The 19,134-nt window shown below is 43.0% G+C and overlaps 1 protein-coding gene across 1 annotated transcript in view; it reads right to left on the bottom strand.

Moving 5' to 3' along the window:
• The window catches only part of PINX1 (PIN2 (TERF1) interacting telomerase inhibitor 1), an 84,177-nt gene extending 69,712 nt beyond the window's left edge, over positions 1-14,465 (bottom strand). Inside the window, exons 1-4 of the mRNA XM_007466141.1 lie at positions 14,332-14,465; positions 9,942-10,051; positions 8,270-8,362; positions 6,453-6,531 (exon numbers count right to left, since the gene is read on the bottom strand). Of these exons, the coding sequence (XP_007466203.1) occupies positions 6,453-6,531; positions 8,270-8,362; positions 9,942-10,051; positions 14,332-14,350 (301 nt within the window). The 5' untranslated portion in view covers positions 14,351-14,465. The remainder of the gene's footprint in view (positions 1-6,452; positions 6,532-8,269; positions 8,363-9,941; positions 10,052-14,331) is intronic.
• Between the last annotated feature and the right edge of the window lie 4,669 nt (positions 14,466-19,134).

Raw genomic sequence — 19,134 nt, 5'->3', positions numbered from 1 at the left:
AATGAATGTGTGGGGCTTCCTTGGTGGTGCGGTGGTTAAGAATCCGCCTGCCAATGCAGGGGACACGGGTTCGAGCCCTGGTCCGGGAAGATCCCACACGCCGCAGAGCAACTAAGCCCGTGCGCCGCAACTACTGAGCCTGCGCTCTAGAGCCCGTGAGCCACAACTACTGAGCCCACGTGCTGCATCTACTGAAGCCTGTGCGCTTAGAACCCGTGCTCCGCAACAGGTGAAGCCACCACATTGAGAAGCCCACGCACCGCAACAAAGAAACCCTGCTCGCCACAACTAGAAAAAGCCCGCATGCAGCAACGAAGACCCAACACAGCCAAAAATAATAAATAAAAATAAAATAAATTTATATTTAAAAAAAAACAAATGAACCTGTGAATGCCTCTAGGTAAAAGAACCCAGACTCAAGAGCTTCTGCCTCCATGACGATGGTCACAGTAAAGGCCACCTCAAGTCTGACACCTTAATCATGTCATTGAACCTGTTTACGAAAAGTGATGGCCATTATACAACACCAGATTTTCATTAAGGTAGACGTTGATTCCTGATACTCAACTTGTTGCACCTGTACTCTTTAGTTAACCTTCATTACAGGTTTAACATGACATAAATTACACTTGCCATGTTTAACCTCCAGAAAAGGGCCCATGCAATTTTCAGGAATCTTTTATCACCACAAACATCACCACACGTAGGAGTACTTGAAGTCTGTACAATCAGTTATAAAGCAAACCCCTCGTTACCACCTCCAGGGTTAGAAACAGAACACTACCTGCATCTAGAAGCATCCTGCACCCCTGTGCCTCTTCCTTCTGTAACAGGGGTTCTCAGCCTCGGAATTACTGCATTTTGGGCTGAATAATTATTTGTTCAGGGCAAGGAGGAGAGACACAGCTCTGCTGCATCTCCGGCCTCTCCCGACCAATGTCAGTAACATCCCCCCAGTTGTGATCACCAAAAATGTCCACAGATATTGTGAAATATCCCATGGGAGGCAAAAATCATCCCCAGTTGAGAACCACTGTCCTAACAGTAGCCATTACCATGATTCTGGGGATAACCACCCTTCCCTTTACTTTTCCTTTTGGTTTTAACCATTCTGGGGGGAGAGGGGGTAATAGCCATAGAAAGTGCCTAAAGCACAAATGTACTCACATACCTGTGTAACTACCAACTGGGTCAAGAAACAGAACAAGAATAACAGCCCAGGAGTTCCCCATGAGCCCCTTCTCAATCTCAAACCCCTCCCCCTCCCCAAAGGTAATCACTGTTGTGACTTTCATAGTAGAGTACTCATTTCTACTAGAGTAACTTTATAACAAAAGTTATAACAAAATAACTTTGTTTTAACAAAGTAACAAAATAACTTTACCACCCAAGTCTAGTACCCAAATATCAGATTTCTGCATTCCATTTGAAGTTCTATGTAAGTGGAATCACACTGCATGTTATGTGTCCCACTTCTTTCAATCAACATTGAGTTAATGAGAGTCTTCGACACCAGAAGCAAACTACTACAGCCTGTGGACCAAATCCGGCCCACCACCTACTTTTGTAAATAAAGTTCTATGGGAACATGGCCACATCCATTTGTTTATATATCACCTCTTGCTGCTTTCATACTCCAAGAGCCAAGCGGTTGTGACAGAGACGCTTCGGTCTGCAGAATATCTCTATCTGGCCCTTTGTGGAAAAACTGCCAAACCGTGCCCTATACTCTCACATGTAACTAACTGTACTTTATTCTTCATTTCTTTGTATTTACAAATGTGGCAGTCTACTTTTCCATTCTATTGTTGGCGGACATCTGGGTTATTCCCAGTTTGGAGATACTACAGATAGTGTTTTAAGTATTCTTTCCTTCTGACTGAAGGATGTACATCCTTGAAAACTGCCTTTATTTATGGCCTACTGATGGTAAACTTTTGGTCTGAAAATTTATTCTTGGAAGATATATTTGCTGAATGTAAAAGTCTAGGCTGCCAGTTATATTTCCCTCAATATATTACTCCAATGTCTTTGGCTCCCATTGTTAAGAACTCTGCTTTCATATATAACTGTTGCTTCTTTGAAGATAATAAGTATATTGTCTCTGGCTGCATTAAGAATCTTCTCTCTCTTGTGTGTGTGTGTGTATGCTGTTCTGCCACGATGCTATCTTGTCACATCTGTTATTACATTTGCGAGTAGAGACTTTTAATGTAATCTGCATGGATTCTCTCAATTTTCTTAATCTGTGGATTTGCTTTATCACCAGTTCTGGACAGTCTTCAGCCCTTATCTCCTTAAATTTTTTTTTTTCAAAGTACCATTCAGTCAGAACTCTTCTTTTTTAAACTTCATTTTTTTAATTTATTTATTTTTGGCTGTGTTGGGTCTTCATTGCTGCACATGGGCTTTCTCTAGTTGCAGCGAGCGGGGGCTACTCTTAGTTGCGGTGAGCAGTTTCTTACTGTGGTGGCTTCTCTTGCTGTGGAGCACGGGCTCTAGGCGCACGGGCTTCAGTAGTTGCAGCACGCAGGCTCAGTAGTTGTGGCTCACGGGCTCTAGAGTGCAGGCTCAGTAGTTGTGGCACACGGGCTTAGTTGCTCCGCGGCATGTGGGATCTTCCCGGACCAGGGATTGAACCTGTGTCCCCTGCACTGGCAGGCAGATTCTCAACCACTGCGCCACCAGGGAAGCCCCTATCTCCTTAAATTTTGCCTCTGTTCCATTCTCTCTCTTCTTGTGCTGCTGAACTTTTATTAGATATTAGATTTTCTCACTTTATCCTCCATCTAAACTTCTATTCCACATTTCCATCTTTTGGTCTTTCATACCTGCATTATCGATACTATCTTTTAATCTATGGTCTACACTTTCTTCAGCTGTGTCTACTTTATTAAACCCAACAGCACATTCAGTATCCAAACCTGTGTGTTAGAAGTCACCTAAAGTCATCAATAATGCAAACTTATGAATACCTGATGGGAAATAAAAAGCTTAGGAAACAGAGAGATTTGTATAAATTTTCAAATAAATCCCTCATATCTTTGCTACTCTCTCTCAACTATTCAGGAACTGAAAAAAATTGGGAGATCTAGTTATTTTGGTATTTACTTCATTTCTTTCTCTCACATTAGATTTGAAGTTTCTTCAGAGGTGGAATAAGTCTTTTTATCTATTTCTGTATCCTTAGTCTTCAAATAATACCCTCAAGAAAGTGAAAAGACAACCCACAGAACTGGAGAAAATATTTGCAAATCATATGTCTGATAAAAGACTTGTACCTGGTATATATTAAAAATCCTTACAAGTCAACCATAAAGACACATAGCACAGTTTAAAAATGGGCAAAAAATTTGAATAGATACCTCTTCAAAGAAGACACACAAATGGTCAATAATCATGTGAAAAGATGTTCAGCATCATTAGCCATTACAGAAATGCAAATCAAAACCACAATTAGATACACCACTCCCACCAACCAGCATGGCAATAATCAAAAAGACAGATAATAGAAAGTGTTGGCTGAGATGCAGAGAAATTAAAACCCTCATACACTGCTGGTATCACCCAGCAATTCCATTCTAAGTATAAACCCAAGAGAAATTAAAATATATGTCCACACAAAAACTTGTAAGTTAATGTTCAAAGCCGCACTATTCAAGATAGACACAAAGTGAAAACAACCCAATGTCCTTCAACTGATGAACAGACAAACTGTAGAATATCCATACAGTGGACTATTATGTGGCAATAAAAAGAAGTACTGATACATGCTATAACAAGGATGAACCTTGAAAACATTATGCTAAGTGAAAGAAACCAGTCACAAAAGACCCATGTTGCATGATTCCATTTATATGAAATGTCCAGAATAGGCAAAACTTTTTTTTAACATCTTTATTGGAGTATAATTGCTTTACAATGGTGTGTTAGTTTCTGCTTTATAACAAAGTGAATCAGCTATACGTATACATATATCCCCATATCCCCTCCCTTTTGTGTCTCCCTCCCACCCCTCTAGGTGGTCACTAAGCACCGAGCTGATCTCCCTGTGCTATGTGGCTGCTTCCCACTAGCTAGCTATTTTACATTTGGTAGTGTATATATGTCCATGCCTCTCTCTCGCTTTGTCACAGCTCACCCTTCCCCCTCCCCATATCCTCAAGTCCGTTCTCTAGTAAGTTTGTGTCTTTATTCCTGTCTTACCCCTAGGTTCTTCATGACATTTTTTTTTCTTAAATTCCATATATATGTGTTAGCATACGGTATTTGTTTTTCTCTTTCTGACTTACTTCACTCTGTATGACAGACTCTAGGTCCATCCACCTCACAAATAACTCAATTTCGTTCCTTTTACGGCTGAGTAATATTCCATTGTATATAAGTGCCACAGCTTCTTTATCCATTCATCAGTCGATGGACACTTAGGTTGCTTCCATGTCCTGGCTATTGTAAATAGAGCTGCAATGAACATTTTGGTACATGACTCTTTTTGAATTATGGTTTTCTCAGGGTATATGCCCAGTAGTGGGATTGCTGGGTCATATGATAGTTCTATTTGTAGTTTTTTAAGGAACCTCCATACTGTTCTCCATAGTGGCTGTATCAATTTACATTCCCACCAACAGTGCAAGAGGGTTCCCTTTTCTCCACACCCTCTCCAGCATTTACTGTTTGTAGAGTTTCTGATGATGGCCATTCTGACCGGTGTGAGGTGATTACCTCATTGCAGTTTTGATTTCAGAATAGGCAAATCTTTAGAGTCAGAAAGTAAATCAATGGCTGCCTAGGGTGGCTGGGGGAAGTGGGGAATGAATACTACTGGGTTTCTTTTGGGGGCGATGAAATGTTTCATAATTGGTTCTGGTGACAACTCTGAATAGACTAAAAGCTGCTGAATTGCACACTGTAAATGGGTGAATGGTAGGCATGTGAATTACACCTCAACAAAGCTGTTAACAAAAAGTGCAGCGACTCCCTGCCCCGTCCCCTGACCCCGCACTCTTAGTTGGTTCTTCTCATTTTCCTTACTACATGTTTCTCAATAATATTCTCATGCTGCTATTTCTTACCAATTTTCAATTGACTTCCAAAAATGGAACTAAGGAACAGGATGCAGTTTTAAATTGGCAACTGAGTGTGGACCTTGTTGAGAAGGTGCACAGAAGCTATCTGGGGGAAGAGTGTTCTACAGAGACGGAGGAGCCAGTGCGAAACCCCAAGGCAGGAGTACGCTTGGTGTATTCAGAAACCAGTATAGGAGTCGGTGTGGTCAGGATGGAACTGGTAAGAAGGGGGAGGGTAGGAGACAAAGTCAGAAAGGGAGAGGGTCCATATTGTGTAAGGCTGCAAGTCCGCTGCAGGGGCTTCGGCTTTTATCCTGAGCAGCACAAATGGACTTACATTTTCAAAGAATCACTCTGGCTGTTGGGCTGAGACACGCTGAAGGAGTCTGCGCGTGGACGGAGAAAGATCAATTCAGAGCAGCAGCTCCCTGTCAGGGCATTCTGCCCAGGGACACTTGGCACTATCTGGAGGTATTTTCGGTTGCGACAACTAGGGGGAGGGGGTGCTAGTGGCACCTTGCGGGTTGAGGTCAGGGATGCTGCCAATCATTCTAAAATGCACACGACATGCCTCACAGCAAAGAATTATCTAGCCCAAAACATCAGCAGTGCCATGGCTGATAGGACCGGCTTTAGAGGCTCCTGCAAGAATCCAGACAAGAGGTAACAGCTGCTCAGAGAATGCTGGTTACAGGGCAGGTGACATGGAGCAGTCAGTGTCTGAATATATTTTAAAGGTAGAACAAAATTTCCTAGTGGACAAAGTTATTTGGCTGGAACAGCTGGAAGGATGAAGTTGACATCAACTGAAATGGGGAAGATGGTGGAGAAAACAGGCTGTGGGCTATGGGTGTCAAACAGTTTGCAGGGTGCAAGTGGGAGAGGTACAGAACTGGAGTCTGGACCTGCTAGGTGCCAGGAGTCGACGACACCCTGACTGCAGACACTGAGCAGGGCGTTCAGGAGAGAGGGTGAAGGAGTAGAGGGAAGTGTGGCTGTGGTCACCACACATTGCCCCGTGAGACCGGAGGGCGTAAGAAGAGAGCCAGGGCCAAGGAAAGATGAGAGAGGGCCAAGGCCGGAACTGCGGGACCCCGGACATTGTCAGGCTGGGATAAGGGAAAGGCAACAGAGAAATGTAAACTGAATAAAAGCTTTATCTTATCATTCTCAAACTCGTGATGGGGAAAAAAGTGTTTGCTTATGACTAAGGTTAATTCAATGAGAATACCCCTAATACATAAACAGAAATGACTATTTGTGAGAGCTACAATCAATTCACTTTCAGATATAGGATGCTTACAGTAAAACAGAGTTGATAAAAATATCTTAGATTGAGATTATGTCTTCTATAAGCCTAATGGATAAAAAGCAAAGTTTCCTTACCTGCTTTTTCCTGCCCATGGCAAGTGTTCAGTTCAGCCAGAAGCTGGTTAAAATCATCCTGATGAGCAATCCAGTTGTCCTGAAAATACCAAAAAATCAATTAGAGACAAGCCTGTAGTTTACCTAAGCCGCGATAAGATATATATTGGAATCAGGGAAATCTGGTCGTTAATGTGAATTTTTAAATGTTTCACCAAAATATTACTTTATAAATTTGAATGAAAAAGAAATAGTATAATTTGAAGTGTAATTTATCTATATCATTATTAAAAATGAGGATCTTGGAAGCTTAAGCCCTGATTTCAAATGTAGATGACTTATCAAGTCAACTTATAGTCAAATAAACAACAGGCAACCTGTGTGCTAAATGTTAAAATAAAGCAAAATAAAATATTTTTTTTCTCACTATGGGAAAATTATGTAGGTCAAAGGAAAAAAGCAGTGACAGATTTGAGGGCTCTCTTCTTTGCTCATTTGAGCTTAAAATATTTTGCGCAATTCTGCTTGCTTGCATCCATCCCAATTTCAGAAAACAGCAGTGGGGACGGGAGGAAGGACTCCAGCTTCCCTGAATCAATCAGCACCCATTTATAAGGGGCTCAGTTAATAAGCTCATCATAACAAAGACGACCTGACTTTAAAAGAGAATGAACATCTCCAAAACAATATCAACCTGTGGGGAGCAGGGTTTCAATTCGGGAACTTGCCTCATTTGTACTTTTTAAAGAATGCTTAAGGTTAAGGTATATTGAGTACGTTTACCGGGCAATGCTTCTCCTAAAAAGTGCATCTGTATATCCACCTCTTCAAAACTACCTTCAAAATCAACCTTACATAAACTCTTTTTTTTTTAAATTGTCCAAGGTGTGTTTATTAATTGATGAAAACAGACGACACTGCTAAACATTCCATCTAGTAGGTGTGTGACATTCCAGACACTTTGAAGTACTGGTCTTGGATTTTGTCCTCAGAGACAGAACATTCCCTTGCCCCTTTTTTCAAGTTTATTGAGATATAGTTGACATATAACATTATATTAGTTTTAGGTGTACAACATGATGATTTGACAACATGTATATGTTAAACTCTTCCTTTAGTGGTTTAAGATTTTAGCTGTTAGCCCAAACAATTTTAGCTGCTCCAGTCCACTACTCTGAGCTATTGAACTAAGCAATGTAACCCAGTTTACCTAAAGTAATTCCCCAGATTTCCTACCAGATTCTGTTGGCTGCAGAAATGTAAGAACAAAGCTTTCGGTTTAGATGCTTTCTACAGTGAGCAATGATACTGAAAATGAAAGGCAGGGTAAGCCATGAACTTTTAATTACAGGGTCATATTTTCAAAGTGTCAGTGTTTTAAGGGGAAATGTGAATAAATTCAAGTGCTGTACACCAACAGTCAGAAACAGACAACAGGACAGGAAAAGAATACCACTTTCTTTCAGTATTTCCAAAATGAAATGCCACCAATTTTAACAATATAAGCTAATATTACAATGCAGGTAAAGATGAAAATTCCTCTCTGTCCTGAAATGAATATTTCTTTAAAAAGAACGCTTTTTGCAAAGTTCAGCAATAAAGCTACTTTGGACCTCTTATGCATAAGCAAGTAAAGAATCCCATAGGGCAATGAGGCAAAACGATGACATGTTACAGATGCCCAGCAGCTTAGTTACGGGCTCCTTAGTTATCTAAAACATATATGATACACGCTTGAACAGCTTAAAACTGATCAATCAATTTGGTGGATTAAATTTTTTACACTGACAAAATGATCAATTATGCAAGGAAAAGCCCCAGCAGACGCTGTTGCTCACTTCATTACTGATCGTAGCTCCTAGTCCCAGGTGGTTATTTTTAACTTGAACTTTAATATGATCTGTGGCTCCTTGCTCCTGAGCCCCTAAACCCTGTGGAGATTAAACACAAAGAGAGTTAGCATTTTTATCAGGTATAAGACTAGCTCCCTTCCTTCATCAACTGTTTGATTAATCACTAAACATCTAGGAGGCATTATCCTTGTCCTTAAAGAGGACACAGTCTAATGGATTCTTACAGGATTCTGTAATATCAAGGATGCGCTTACAATAATGAATGCCAATCCTGCAACCTGTGACCCACTTCAAGGACCATGGAAACACTAAGGAGAACATCCTTTCTCTGATGCTCAAAAGCAGAGTGCTACTGCCAAACTAACAGAAGCCCATCACAGCCATTAAAGTCTATGGTGCTTTCCATTAAATAATTTTACAAAACAACACTGAGGAAGGGGACTCCAAGTCCCCCTCACCATTAACACTCATTTGTAAAGAGTCCCAGAGCGCCTGGTGTACTAAATGGCACCCAAGGTGGTTCCAGCACAGTGGATAGAGAAAAAATAAGGTGATATAAAGGGGCCAGACCTTAAGGACCTTGGAAGTTATGGGGAGAATTTGGATATTATTTTTTAAGACAATGGGAAACCACTGAACTTTTAAGCAAAGGAATGACATGATCTAATTTCTGTATTTTAAAAGCTCATTATGGCTGCTGTATGGCAAATGGCCCAGAGGAGGAAAAGAAGGGAGTCAGGGAGGCAGCTGAGAGGCTGCTGCGTTGATCGGGGCAAGCAATGGCAGTGGTTGGTCCAGGATGGGGCCCCGGATAGAGAGGAATAATGACTGGGGATTCGGGAAGTGAGAGAGGTCAAGGAATCAAGCAGGACTCCCAGGTTTCTGGTTTGAGTGAAAGGTGATAGGGTGCTATTTGCAAAAATGGGGAAAACTTGAGAAGCAAAAGATTTGTGGGGGGCGGGGGGAATCAAGAGTTTTATAATAAAAATTATCTACTTGAGATGAGGACAGAGAAGGGACTAGGGCTGAACCCCAAGGAATTCCAAAGCTCAAAAGTCTAGAGGAGGAAGAGCCAGCAACAAAAATTTAGCAGTGGCTGGTAAGGTAGAACGAAAAACCAGAAGAGAGGGCAGTATTGTGGAAGCCAAGACAGTGGTATTTCAAGGTATTTCAAGTCAATTATGTCCAATGCTGCTAAGGGATAAAGTAATGTGAGAACAAAAAAGGATCCATTGGATTTAGCAAGATCTTTAAAGACCTTGACAAGAACCGTTTAAGTACAGAGATATCAGCAGAAGTCCTACATGAGTCAAGAATAAAGGGAATGTGAGAAAAAGGAGAAAATGTGTAGTCTAGCTTTAAGGGTGAATAAAATCTTACTCTAAGCAACATAAAACTCTGACGGTTAAGTATGATTCCAAACGCAATTAAAAGGCACCATTTATGAAAATCACAGCAGGTTAAACAATAAACAAAGACAGATGACGTTTATGTTCAGTTCTAACTCTATCATCACCAGGTCATTATAATTTAATTATTTCTCCAAAATCACTTATTGATCCAAAATAAATTTCTCCCAGTCTCCTAAGGAAGATGTATTCTCCTGATCTGAAATCTCTCTGCGTGGCTCCAATTTCTTTGCTCTTCCCCAAGATACCTTTCCTTTAGACCACCCCATCTTCTCTAGCATCCTCTGGCCAAACTTGGAGTCATCATTACTCCACGCAGTGTTTCTTGGATCCACAGCCCACTTCTGCTTCCGCCGACCTGTAAATGACAAATTATCTCATTAGCAACTTATCTTTCAAACCTGGAGAATACCTCACAAGTACACAAATACCTAATGCATACACACGATACTTGCATAAATACAACAAACGTTATGTTTTATTAGATACAGATATCAGATTTGGCATCCAATGGGATAGTATCAGCTTGGATCATTTATCCTGGTTTCCCCAATAACTATATATTCTGAACATACAAACTGACCTTATAAGGTTAAAATAAAAATATTCCCCCAAATGTGACAAATCGAAACACATGATGTACCATCAGCTGGGCCTTCCAATTCAGCAACTGGCAGCAACCTAAGGCACCTGTGACACCAGTGTCACTATCACCAGCAGCAGTCATTACAGACATACGTTAAGCGCCAAATGCCATCCGTATATTCTCAGGTTCAATTTTCACAGTAACCCAATGAGGAGAGATCTGCACTTTTCAGATGAGAAAATCTGAGGCCTACAGAAAGAATGTTCCTGATGCCCCCAAGCAAAAAACAAGAGCCTTTATACAAACCAAGGTCCTACCAACTCCAAAGCTTATATTTCTAATTCACAGCATACGAGTCATGATCTTGGGGAGAGTCACCCTCCGTGCAACCTACAGATACTAATCATCCCTTCTCACAGAAACGCCCTAAAGCCATATGACCCGCTCTCTGAACTCACACAGTAAATTACCTGCTGCTTTTTTTGGCATTTAATTAACATTCTTCCGTATTATGGCTGTTTCTATCCGTCTCTTATGTTTGCTATTATGCCATAATCTCCTTAAGGCTCACATCCATGTCTTATTCTTTCTTATGCTTCACTGCAAGAAGTGAAAAACACTTTGCCCATAGCAAGCATTCAGGAAAAACATGAATGAATGAATGTATGAATGATTGAGAAAGGAAAAAGGAGGGAAGGCTGAAGAAAGGAGACAAGAAAAGGGGAAAGAAAAAAAAAAGGAAGGAAGATAACTGAATTGAGGGAACTGCTTTGAGTCCCTACAAGTTTTTTTTTTAACGTATATAAATAACTGACCATTAGAAACTCAAGTTTATCGCTATAGTTTTAAGGACAATTATGGCAGAGAGAAAGAACTCCAAAAGTTTATTAAACAAGCATATGAAACCCAAAAGTTAACTCTGGCCAAGCGGGGAATTTGGAGGTCAGGTGTCACCATCATTCACCTACTGCACCAATGGAAACAGTATCTCACTGTCAACAGCTGCTCACACCGTGGCAGTCTCCTAACAAGTATAAAAATAACAGCCTCCAGTCAGAGAGGCTCAGTGTACTGCATGTAAAATCAATAAAGAGACCTGTAACTATCCACACCCTAGCAAAAATAAGTAAACCTTTACTAAGCATGAAGGCAGAAAAAGACTACTTATAAAGAAAAATGAGTTGGGCTCAAATTTAGAGGGCTTTGCAGAAAAAAGGTGACCCCAAAATGCTACATGTGACTAAGTTACCACTTTACTTATCTAGTAAATACTCGGCTAATGAACAGCATACGAGATGGGCCTTGTTAACCAAGGCTCTCTCTGTAAGGCTGCTTCCTGGTGTGTGTCAGAGTTCATGTCTCTACTGTAGTGTCTGCCAAGGGTCTCTGACTGGGGCTTGTATGAAGGAGGCATTTTTGAGAATGACCGCAGCCACCCTCTGCAACAAAGACGGCATACAGTTTATGTCACAAACGTCTATACAGCAGACTCTAATGCTGACACAAGACTGGAGAGGCAGCGAGGTCAGCTCCTCTTCCCCAGGGAAATGGCAGGTAGCCCCCAACCAGCAGAGTAGGGCAGCTACTCCGCTCAGGGTGGAGTGCCCTGAATCTGCACAATCACTCTTTGGGATGACGGGGGCGGGGGTAACCATCCTCTAGCAGGGACTCCTCCTACATGGAGATCTAATAGGATACTTTCAGGGTAACCCCAATAAACAGCCCTGCACACAACAGCTGCCAGGCCTAATACAACAAGGTTTATGCCAGGATTCAGCTTACTCTGAAAAGTACGCTGAGTTCCAAGAGCCAGGGACAGAAATTTTTTTTTTTTCTTTGCCCAAAGACACTTTCAGATATTCAAGACTTCAAAAAATACACCATCCATGTATTCTTATTAAAATATTATTCAAGACATATTCAAGGTTACAGAAACTGCAGCATAAAATCTTAATGCAATGAAATCCATTAACTATCGTGTTGTCATTTGATTAGAAAATGTAATAATAACTGCAAGTGTCAAAAACGGGTCTTGAAAAGAGTCTATGAAAATAAGTAGTATCTTGATAAAATATGGGTCTAAGACTGAATTAAATAAGGGCTGAAGAGTGAGAGTGATAAATGAAATTCTCTTACGTTTATGTAAGCGAGATTTCTTACCTTACATAAGGGAGAACCAATAAAATAATATTTGATAACTAGAGAAATGCAAGATAAAAAATGTTTTTGAGAAACAAACTACTAGATTTTAAAAATGAGATAAATGACTGGAGAAGATGAAAGAAAACAAAATATAGTCCACATGGCAAGAGAAAACAAAGGAAATTAGCATACTGACTGAAGTGAAAATGTTCACTAAGATTAATTAGGGGAAAAAAGTAGGTTATAAAACTGTACCTCCAGAATTATCCCAATTTTATCAACTATCAGAGAAGATAACTGCTAGGTAGTGAAATGGCAGACTGGGACTTTTCCACGCTTCTAGTTTCTCATTCCTAAAATAAAAACACCAGTCCCAAATATCTAATCATAAGGGATGCCACAGACATCAATTTAGTAAATTGTTTTAAAAAACACAAAATATTATATACTATTAATGTCAAAGATTTGGACTCATGGTGGGAAGAGAACGGAAAATATTCTCATGAAATTAAGCAGCTTGAGTTGCTGATGTCCACAGATGGCACTTCACATCTGTATATTATTTCATACTTTGAACTATTTTCACGTTCACCATCTCATTGATTTAAGCCAACCTAGTAATGAACATAATCAAAGAAGTTTTTAATACCCCCAGAGAAACTGATCAGGGAAAGAAACATAAGTGAATAGCAGAGCCAGGTCTAATGTTCCCAAGTGCACGCTGAACTAAGCATACATCAAAGAATATTAAAACCACAAGAAATCTTAGCCACACTGGTTATACAGATGAAGAAATAGAGCCCACAGGGTCACACTCTAAAACATACTCCTTTCTGTAAGTCCCTGTTTAAAAAGAAATCTGCTGACCCGGGTGACAAGAACGTAAAGATATAGCGGTAACTAGATCAATTTTGTCACTTTCTGCCTCAATGACCTTGGGGTGAATTATTTTCCTCTGAACCTCAATTTCTGCCCCTGTAAAATGTGAATGGTGCCTTACCCACTCCGTTTTGTGTTCCCATTCCTCCACCCCCTTACATTAGAGGATGCCGACAGCATTTATTTCATGGAATCCCTGTGTAGCGTCTGTTGGGTCTGTTAAAATTTAGCAGTTGTTTCTGCTCCTCGCTCACCAGACACTTTCAAAGATACCGGCCGGCTTTTCAGGACCAAGGCACGACTGCCATCTGGTGGCCGGCAGCCTTGGCTACAGGTATCGTTCAGAAGTTAAACAGCCTCGCCAGAGGGAGGGAATTAACGAACTTCACAAAGTGAAGGGAAATGTCAAAGGCAAACTGAGGTAGGGTGGGGCGTTGAGGCCAACATCCCTTCCATAGCAGAGTGTTAGTAATTCCAACTACCAAAGTCAAAACCGCCACTGTCTTACTTATAATCACTCATTAGCCCCGCCTCCCCTAAAAAACGCTAACTTCTTGTGTTTGATGCTTCTAAGCCCTCTGCTTTTTTTTTTTTTCTTGATTCAATACACCTTCAAGAACGGGATTTCACTTCCTCAAGAGTTTCTGCTGGTCCAACCGCCTCTTTTTAACCAGAGGAAGCTGAGGCCCGGGGAAGTGAAAGAGCCAGTCCGGGTTCCCACAACCGGTGTCCGGACCCCCATTCGAACCCACCACTCGCGTGCTCAGGTCTGAACGTGAGAACAAGCGTCCCAAGTGGACACTCGCAGTCTCTCACCAGCAGACCGCAGCTAACTTTCGGGGAAGGCTGGGCTGGGAAATCTCCGCGGCAGCCAGGGTGAGCCGAGCAGGGCGTCCGGGACCCTGACCCCCCCCGCATCCCCCGGCCCACCGTGCGCCGGCGACCGGTGCCCCCCGCCACTCGGTCCGGCCGCCGCGTCACCCGGAACCTTCACCCTCGCGCCCGGTCGGGCCTCCGAGCCCAACACTCACGCTCAGCCAGCATCGACATGTCGCCGAGCCTGTGGCACCGCGGGCCTCGGGACCTGAGCGACGGTGGATACCGCTCGGCGGTCTAGTGGAGAAGCTAGAACCACGAGCCTCGCAAGCCCGGCAAATTGCAGCGGCGAGGGCGCGCGCCGCTTACGTCAGTGAGGCGCGACTCGCTCCTGGACGGCGCGACGGCGAGTGGGCGGGGCGCGGGAAGCCTGGGACTGCATTTGCGTGGATGCTGGGTAGACTAGCGGTTTCCAAGGTTTGTTCCAACTCCAGCATTCCGTGTGTCTATGAAATATCTATAAGGATCATCCACTAAAAAGAGTTGTTATTAAGTTTGGAGTTTTTTTTTTATTACAGAATCTTGATATTTTAAAATTGTCAGCTGGGAGTAGATATTGCACTTTTAAAAATAAGGTGATTCAGTGTAAGACATTCCATCTTATTCTTCAGTCTCGTGGCAGACCCGCATAGAGCAGGACTTCTCAAACTTTAATGTTTCGGTTGACATTCAGAATCTAATTCATTCAGCAGGTCTGGGATGGGGCCAGAGATTCTGCATTTCTAACAAGCTTCCAAGGACGTGGATGATGATGGGATTACTTTGTGTAGCAGGCCATTAAACAACCAAAGGTATGAGTGAACTCAGGGTTAAAATATACTCTTTTCTTTTTTCCTGTTCAAGAAAAGTGCTCTATGAAGAACACTTTATAAAGTGATGGTGATAAACGCTTTCAAAATATTTCAGAGAACTGAACCAAGAAGGTATTTAGGTAAGTCATCTATGCTATTGCCCTGCCTTCAGGCAAGTAAAGACCAATATCAGGGACCGATGATTACTCCTTTTTTTTTTTTTTTTTACTAAATTTGTTTATTTTTGGCTGCGTTGGGTCTTCGTTGCTGCAGGCCGGCTTTCTCTAGTTGCGGCGAGCGGGGGCTGCTCTTCGTTGCGGTTCGCGGGCGTCTCATTGCGGTAGCTTCTCCTGTTGCGGAGCACGGGCTCTAGGCACATGGACTTCAGTAGTTGTGGCTCGCAGGCTCTAGAGCACAGGCACAGTAGTTGTGGCGCACGGGCTTAGTTGCTCCGCGGCACGTTGGATCTTCCCAGACCAGGGCTCGAACCCGTGTCCCCTGCATTGGCAGGCGGTTTCTTAACCACTGGGCCACTGGGGAAGCCCTCCTTCTTTTCTATAGCTCTGGTAAGTCTCATGTCCATCCCTCCCATCCCCACACCATTCACATGCGTACAATTGTAAAAGCTAGCTACACATTCTGTACAGTCACAGAAAGGAATTCTTAATGTGTTGCATTACATCTTTATATTCTATTCCAGATATATCACTAACATTTTATCTATAAAAGAAATAAAGCTGCATCTTGCCAGTTTAATTTAGTTCATTCCTAAAGAGGCACCAGTGTGACACAATGCAGGGCTGGGGTGGGGTGGGGGAGGGGAGGGGAGCAGTCAGAGAACATGACAGAGCCTAAATTCTGCTACCGTCTTGGGGTGAGTCCTTGGGCAAGTCATTTCACCTCTTTTGATATCACTGTTTCAATCTATGAAAAAAAGGACGCTCTCAGATTATTTCCAAATCTAAAAGACTTTCAGAGAATTACTTTAATCCAATCCGGTTGCTGTTACCCAGAGAGTGGAAGGCTCATCTCTCCCTGGAGGATTTCTCCTGCGGTCCTCACCGAATCTTCCTCAGGCCCCACAAGGAACACAAGTTGAGAAGCACCTACCCACCCTGAGATCCAGTACCCTAGAAATGGATGCTTGATGTCTTGCTGAGATTTATTTACCCATCGTGGGGCAGGGGGCGGGGGGGTGTCTGGTTTTGCCAGGTTGTTCCCCCTGCAATCTGCTTTAAACTCCACCCCATTTCTGTTGCTTATGCCTCTGAGTAGGGGACTGTGTCGGTGATCCTGCTACTCTTAAGTCGACACGCCAGTGAAGGCCAGCTCAGGACTCTCATCCTCAGGCCTCCCGAGTAGTTTATCTTGTCCTCTCTTGCAGTCTTTGTCTATTGTCAAAGCTCAAATAGGAAGACAAACCCTAGCCAACTGCTTTGTGCAGGGAAGACTCTCTCTTGACCCTAGTCCAGGAGCACCTCCCGGCTCCCCGGCAGCAGTTCTGGCCTGCAATTCCTCCTCTGTTGATCCTCCCTATCAAAATGTTATAACTTCAGGGTTTCCCTGGTGGCGCAGTGGTTGAGAGTCCGCCTGCCGATGCAGGGGACACGGGTTCGTGCCCCAGTCCGGGCAGATCCCACATGCCGCGGAGCGGCTGGGCCCGTGAGCCATGGCCGCTGAGCCTGCGCGTCCGGAGCCTGTGCTCCGCAACGGGAGAGGCCGCAACAGTGAGAGGCCCGCGTACCGAAGGAAAAAAAAAAATGTTATGACTTCAAACTTTAGCCTCCACAAAATCTGTAAAGCTCAACAATGGAAAATCGTGTCCAGAGATCAAATCACCTAATGACATCAAAGGGAAAAAAATCTGATTTCCTGACTGCCTTATGATCGTTTTCTTTATTGTCTCAGGTTAGCCTTCTCTAGTTTTGGAGCAAGGTGGTGACACTTCAGTCTCTTTGTCTTGAGATAGTTTTAGGACTGTAGGTGGTAGTGCGGAGGGTGATGGGGATCGGGGCAGGGAGATGCCTGCAAAGGGAATGAGTAGACACAGGGTTGGAGTTGGATGATGAAGGAGGATGGGCTGACTTGGTCACCACGTGAGAGGGTTTCCAGACCTGAGCTGCTGGCCGAGGACCCCTGTCCTGAGGGTGGGAAAGCATCATATCAGGCAGGGACTGCACCGTGGCAGTGATGATGGACACCCTGGGATCACCTAGAAGGTTCCCCGAGCCTCACTGTGGCTCTCCCTGACCCCTCTGGCATCTTCCTTCTGGTTTCTGCCGCTCTCTGGGTAAGCAGTGCACAACCCAGGGAGCGATGTCTGCGTGGTCTGTCCCCCCCCCCCGCCCCCGACCATGATTTTCCGTGGTGCAGTAATTAACAGAATGGGCTCCAAAGTTACAGAGTTCAGATCTGGCTCTGACACCTGCAAGTTATGTCTGCTCTCTGATTCCTCATCTGCTATCCCATGGGGTTGCTGGGAGGATTAGGTAGAAAGCACATGAGGACACATTGTGGGCTACAGCACTATAATACTGTAGGCAGCCATGGCTGTTTACCCTGAGAATTACGGGCAGGTCTTGGGTCGAATCTGCCCCATCCTTATTCTTCATGTCCCTCTCTCATCTCCTACCGAGTACCAGTTGTTGACCTTGGGCAGCTCACTAAATGTCCTGTGCATTATTTTCCACATCTATCTGATACGGATAATGCTGGTACCTGCCTCAAAGGGTTGTGATGCTGATTAAATGAAGTGATTTAATGAATGTCTTAAACGAAGTTCTGAAGCACTGGAGGACAGTGTCTGGCGTGGAGAAGGAACTCGAGAAATGGCTCTGTCTATATTTGAGTGCACACAGTTTTGTTTTTTAACTGCACACCAAGGCCACCACCTTACTTTAAGGAAATCTCTATAAGTGCTTTAGGGTCATCTTTTACTTACACAGAGTTCATTCACATTTGGTCTCTTTTAAAAAACTTTGTTATGAGAGATACCACTAAGTAAATAATACCATTCGCAAAGCTGTAGGAGCCCCATTTTTTTAAATTCCACTTTAAAAAATAAAAAGTATATATAATAGTCTACATATACATACATATACAGTTAGCATATGCATGGAAAAACTGGGGGAGACTATATTCCAAACTCTTAATACTGGCATTTTCAGGGGAGTGGGGAGAGGAATTACGGAAGACTTTTCACTTTCTGCAATACATATTTGTATATCATCAGAACTTTTAAATCATAATAACACGTTACTTCTTTATGATATCACAATAGTTTAAATATATATATCCTATGTATTAATATGCATGCTCCCTATAGAAGTGTTGTCTGGTGGAACAGACATAAATATCTTGCCTGGAAATTTAATCCCATCTTATCCACTCAATCCAAGACACGCTAGAAACCTGTCACGGGCACAGGTGACAGTAATCTGTCAACATTTTGGAAACCAATGGACACTTTTAGCATGTTCCTGAGGCAGAGATAGATGAAGAGGGAACCGTTGGGAATGATGTCCAGCTGTACAGCAGCGGACCCTGTGGACCTGTGGGCTCTGCCACAAGTCCATGTTACTTCAGACTCCCCTCAACCTTGATTCTCTGTGGCTTTCCAGCTCCTACTTCTGAATTTCTCCCTTTGGGGGATCTTTGACCTCCAGGCTCCCACTTCTTGATCCTGGCTCGACTTTCTTTGGTTTTCTGGTCCCTGATTTCTTGAGGACCTCTCCTGCCCCAGGTGCTCAGACACCACGACCACCTGTCTGGTTCCATTCGGGCAGCCCTGCCTGGCATTGGCCTGTGACACAACTCTGTGGAAATTTCTAGATATCTGAGAGGGAAGCTTCGAATGCGAAGACGTCAATCATATGGCTTTGCAACTCTCTTCTGATTAAAATGACATCTGCAGTATTTGCAGGCAGGCCAGCCGTCTATGGTCTTGGTCTCTGTAGATGCATCCAAGTTGTCGCATGTGTAACAGTCTGTCCCTTCTTTATTGCTGAGCAGCATTCCCAGGTATGGATGTATCACTGTTTCATCATCCACCTGTTGTAGGATATCTGAGCTGTTTCCAGTTCTGAACTTTTATTACAAACATTCCCGTGTGTGAACATAAATACCCATTGCCTTGCAATAAATGTGCAAGAGTACAATTGCTGAGTC

Source organism: Lipotes vexillifer, unplaced genomic scaffold (genome assembly GCF_000442215.2).
Source record: "Lipotes vexillifer unplaced genomic scaffold, Lipotes_vexillifer_v1.1 scaffold308, whole genome shotgun sequence".
In the NCBI taxonomy this organism is placed as follows: Eukaryota; Metazoa; Chordata; class Mammalia; order Artiodactyla; family Lipotidae; genus Lipotes; species Lipotes vexillifer.
Note: the sequence above shows the minus strand (reverse complement) of the source record. Positions and strands in the feature narration are given on the sequence as shown.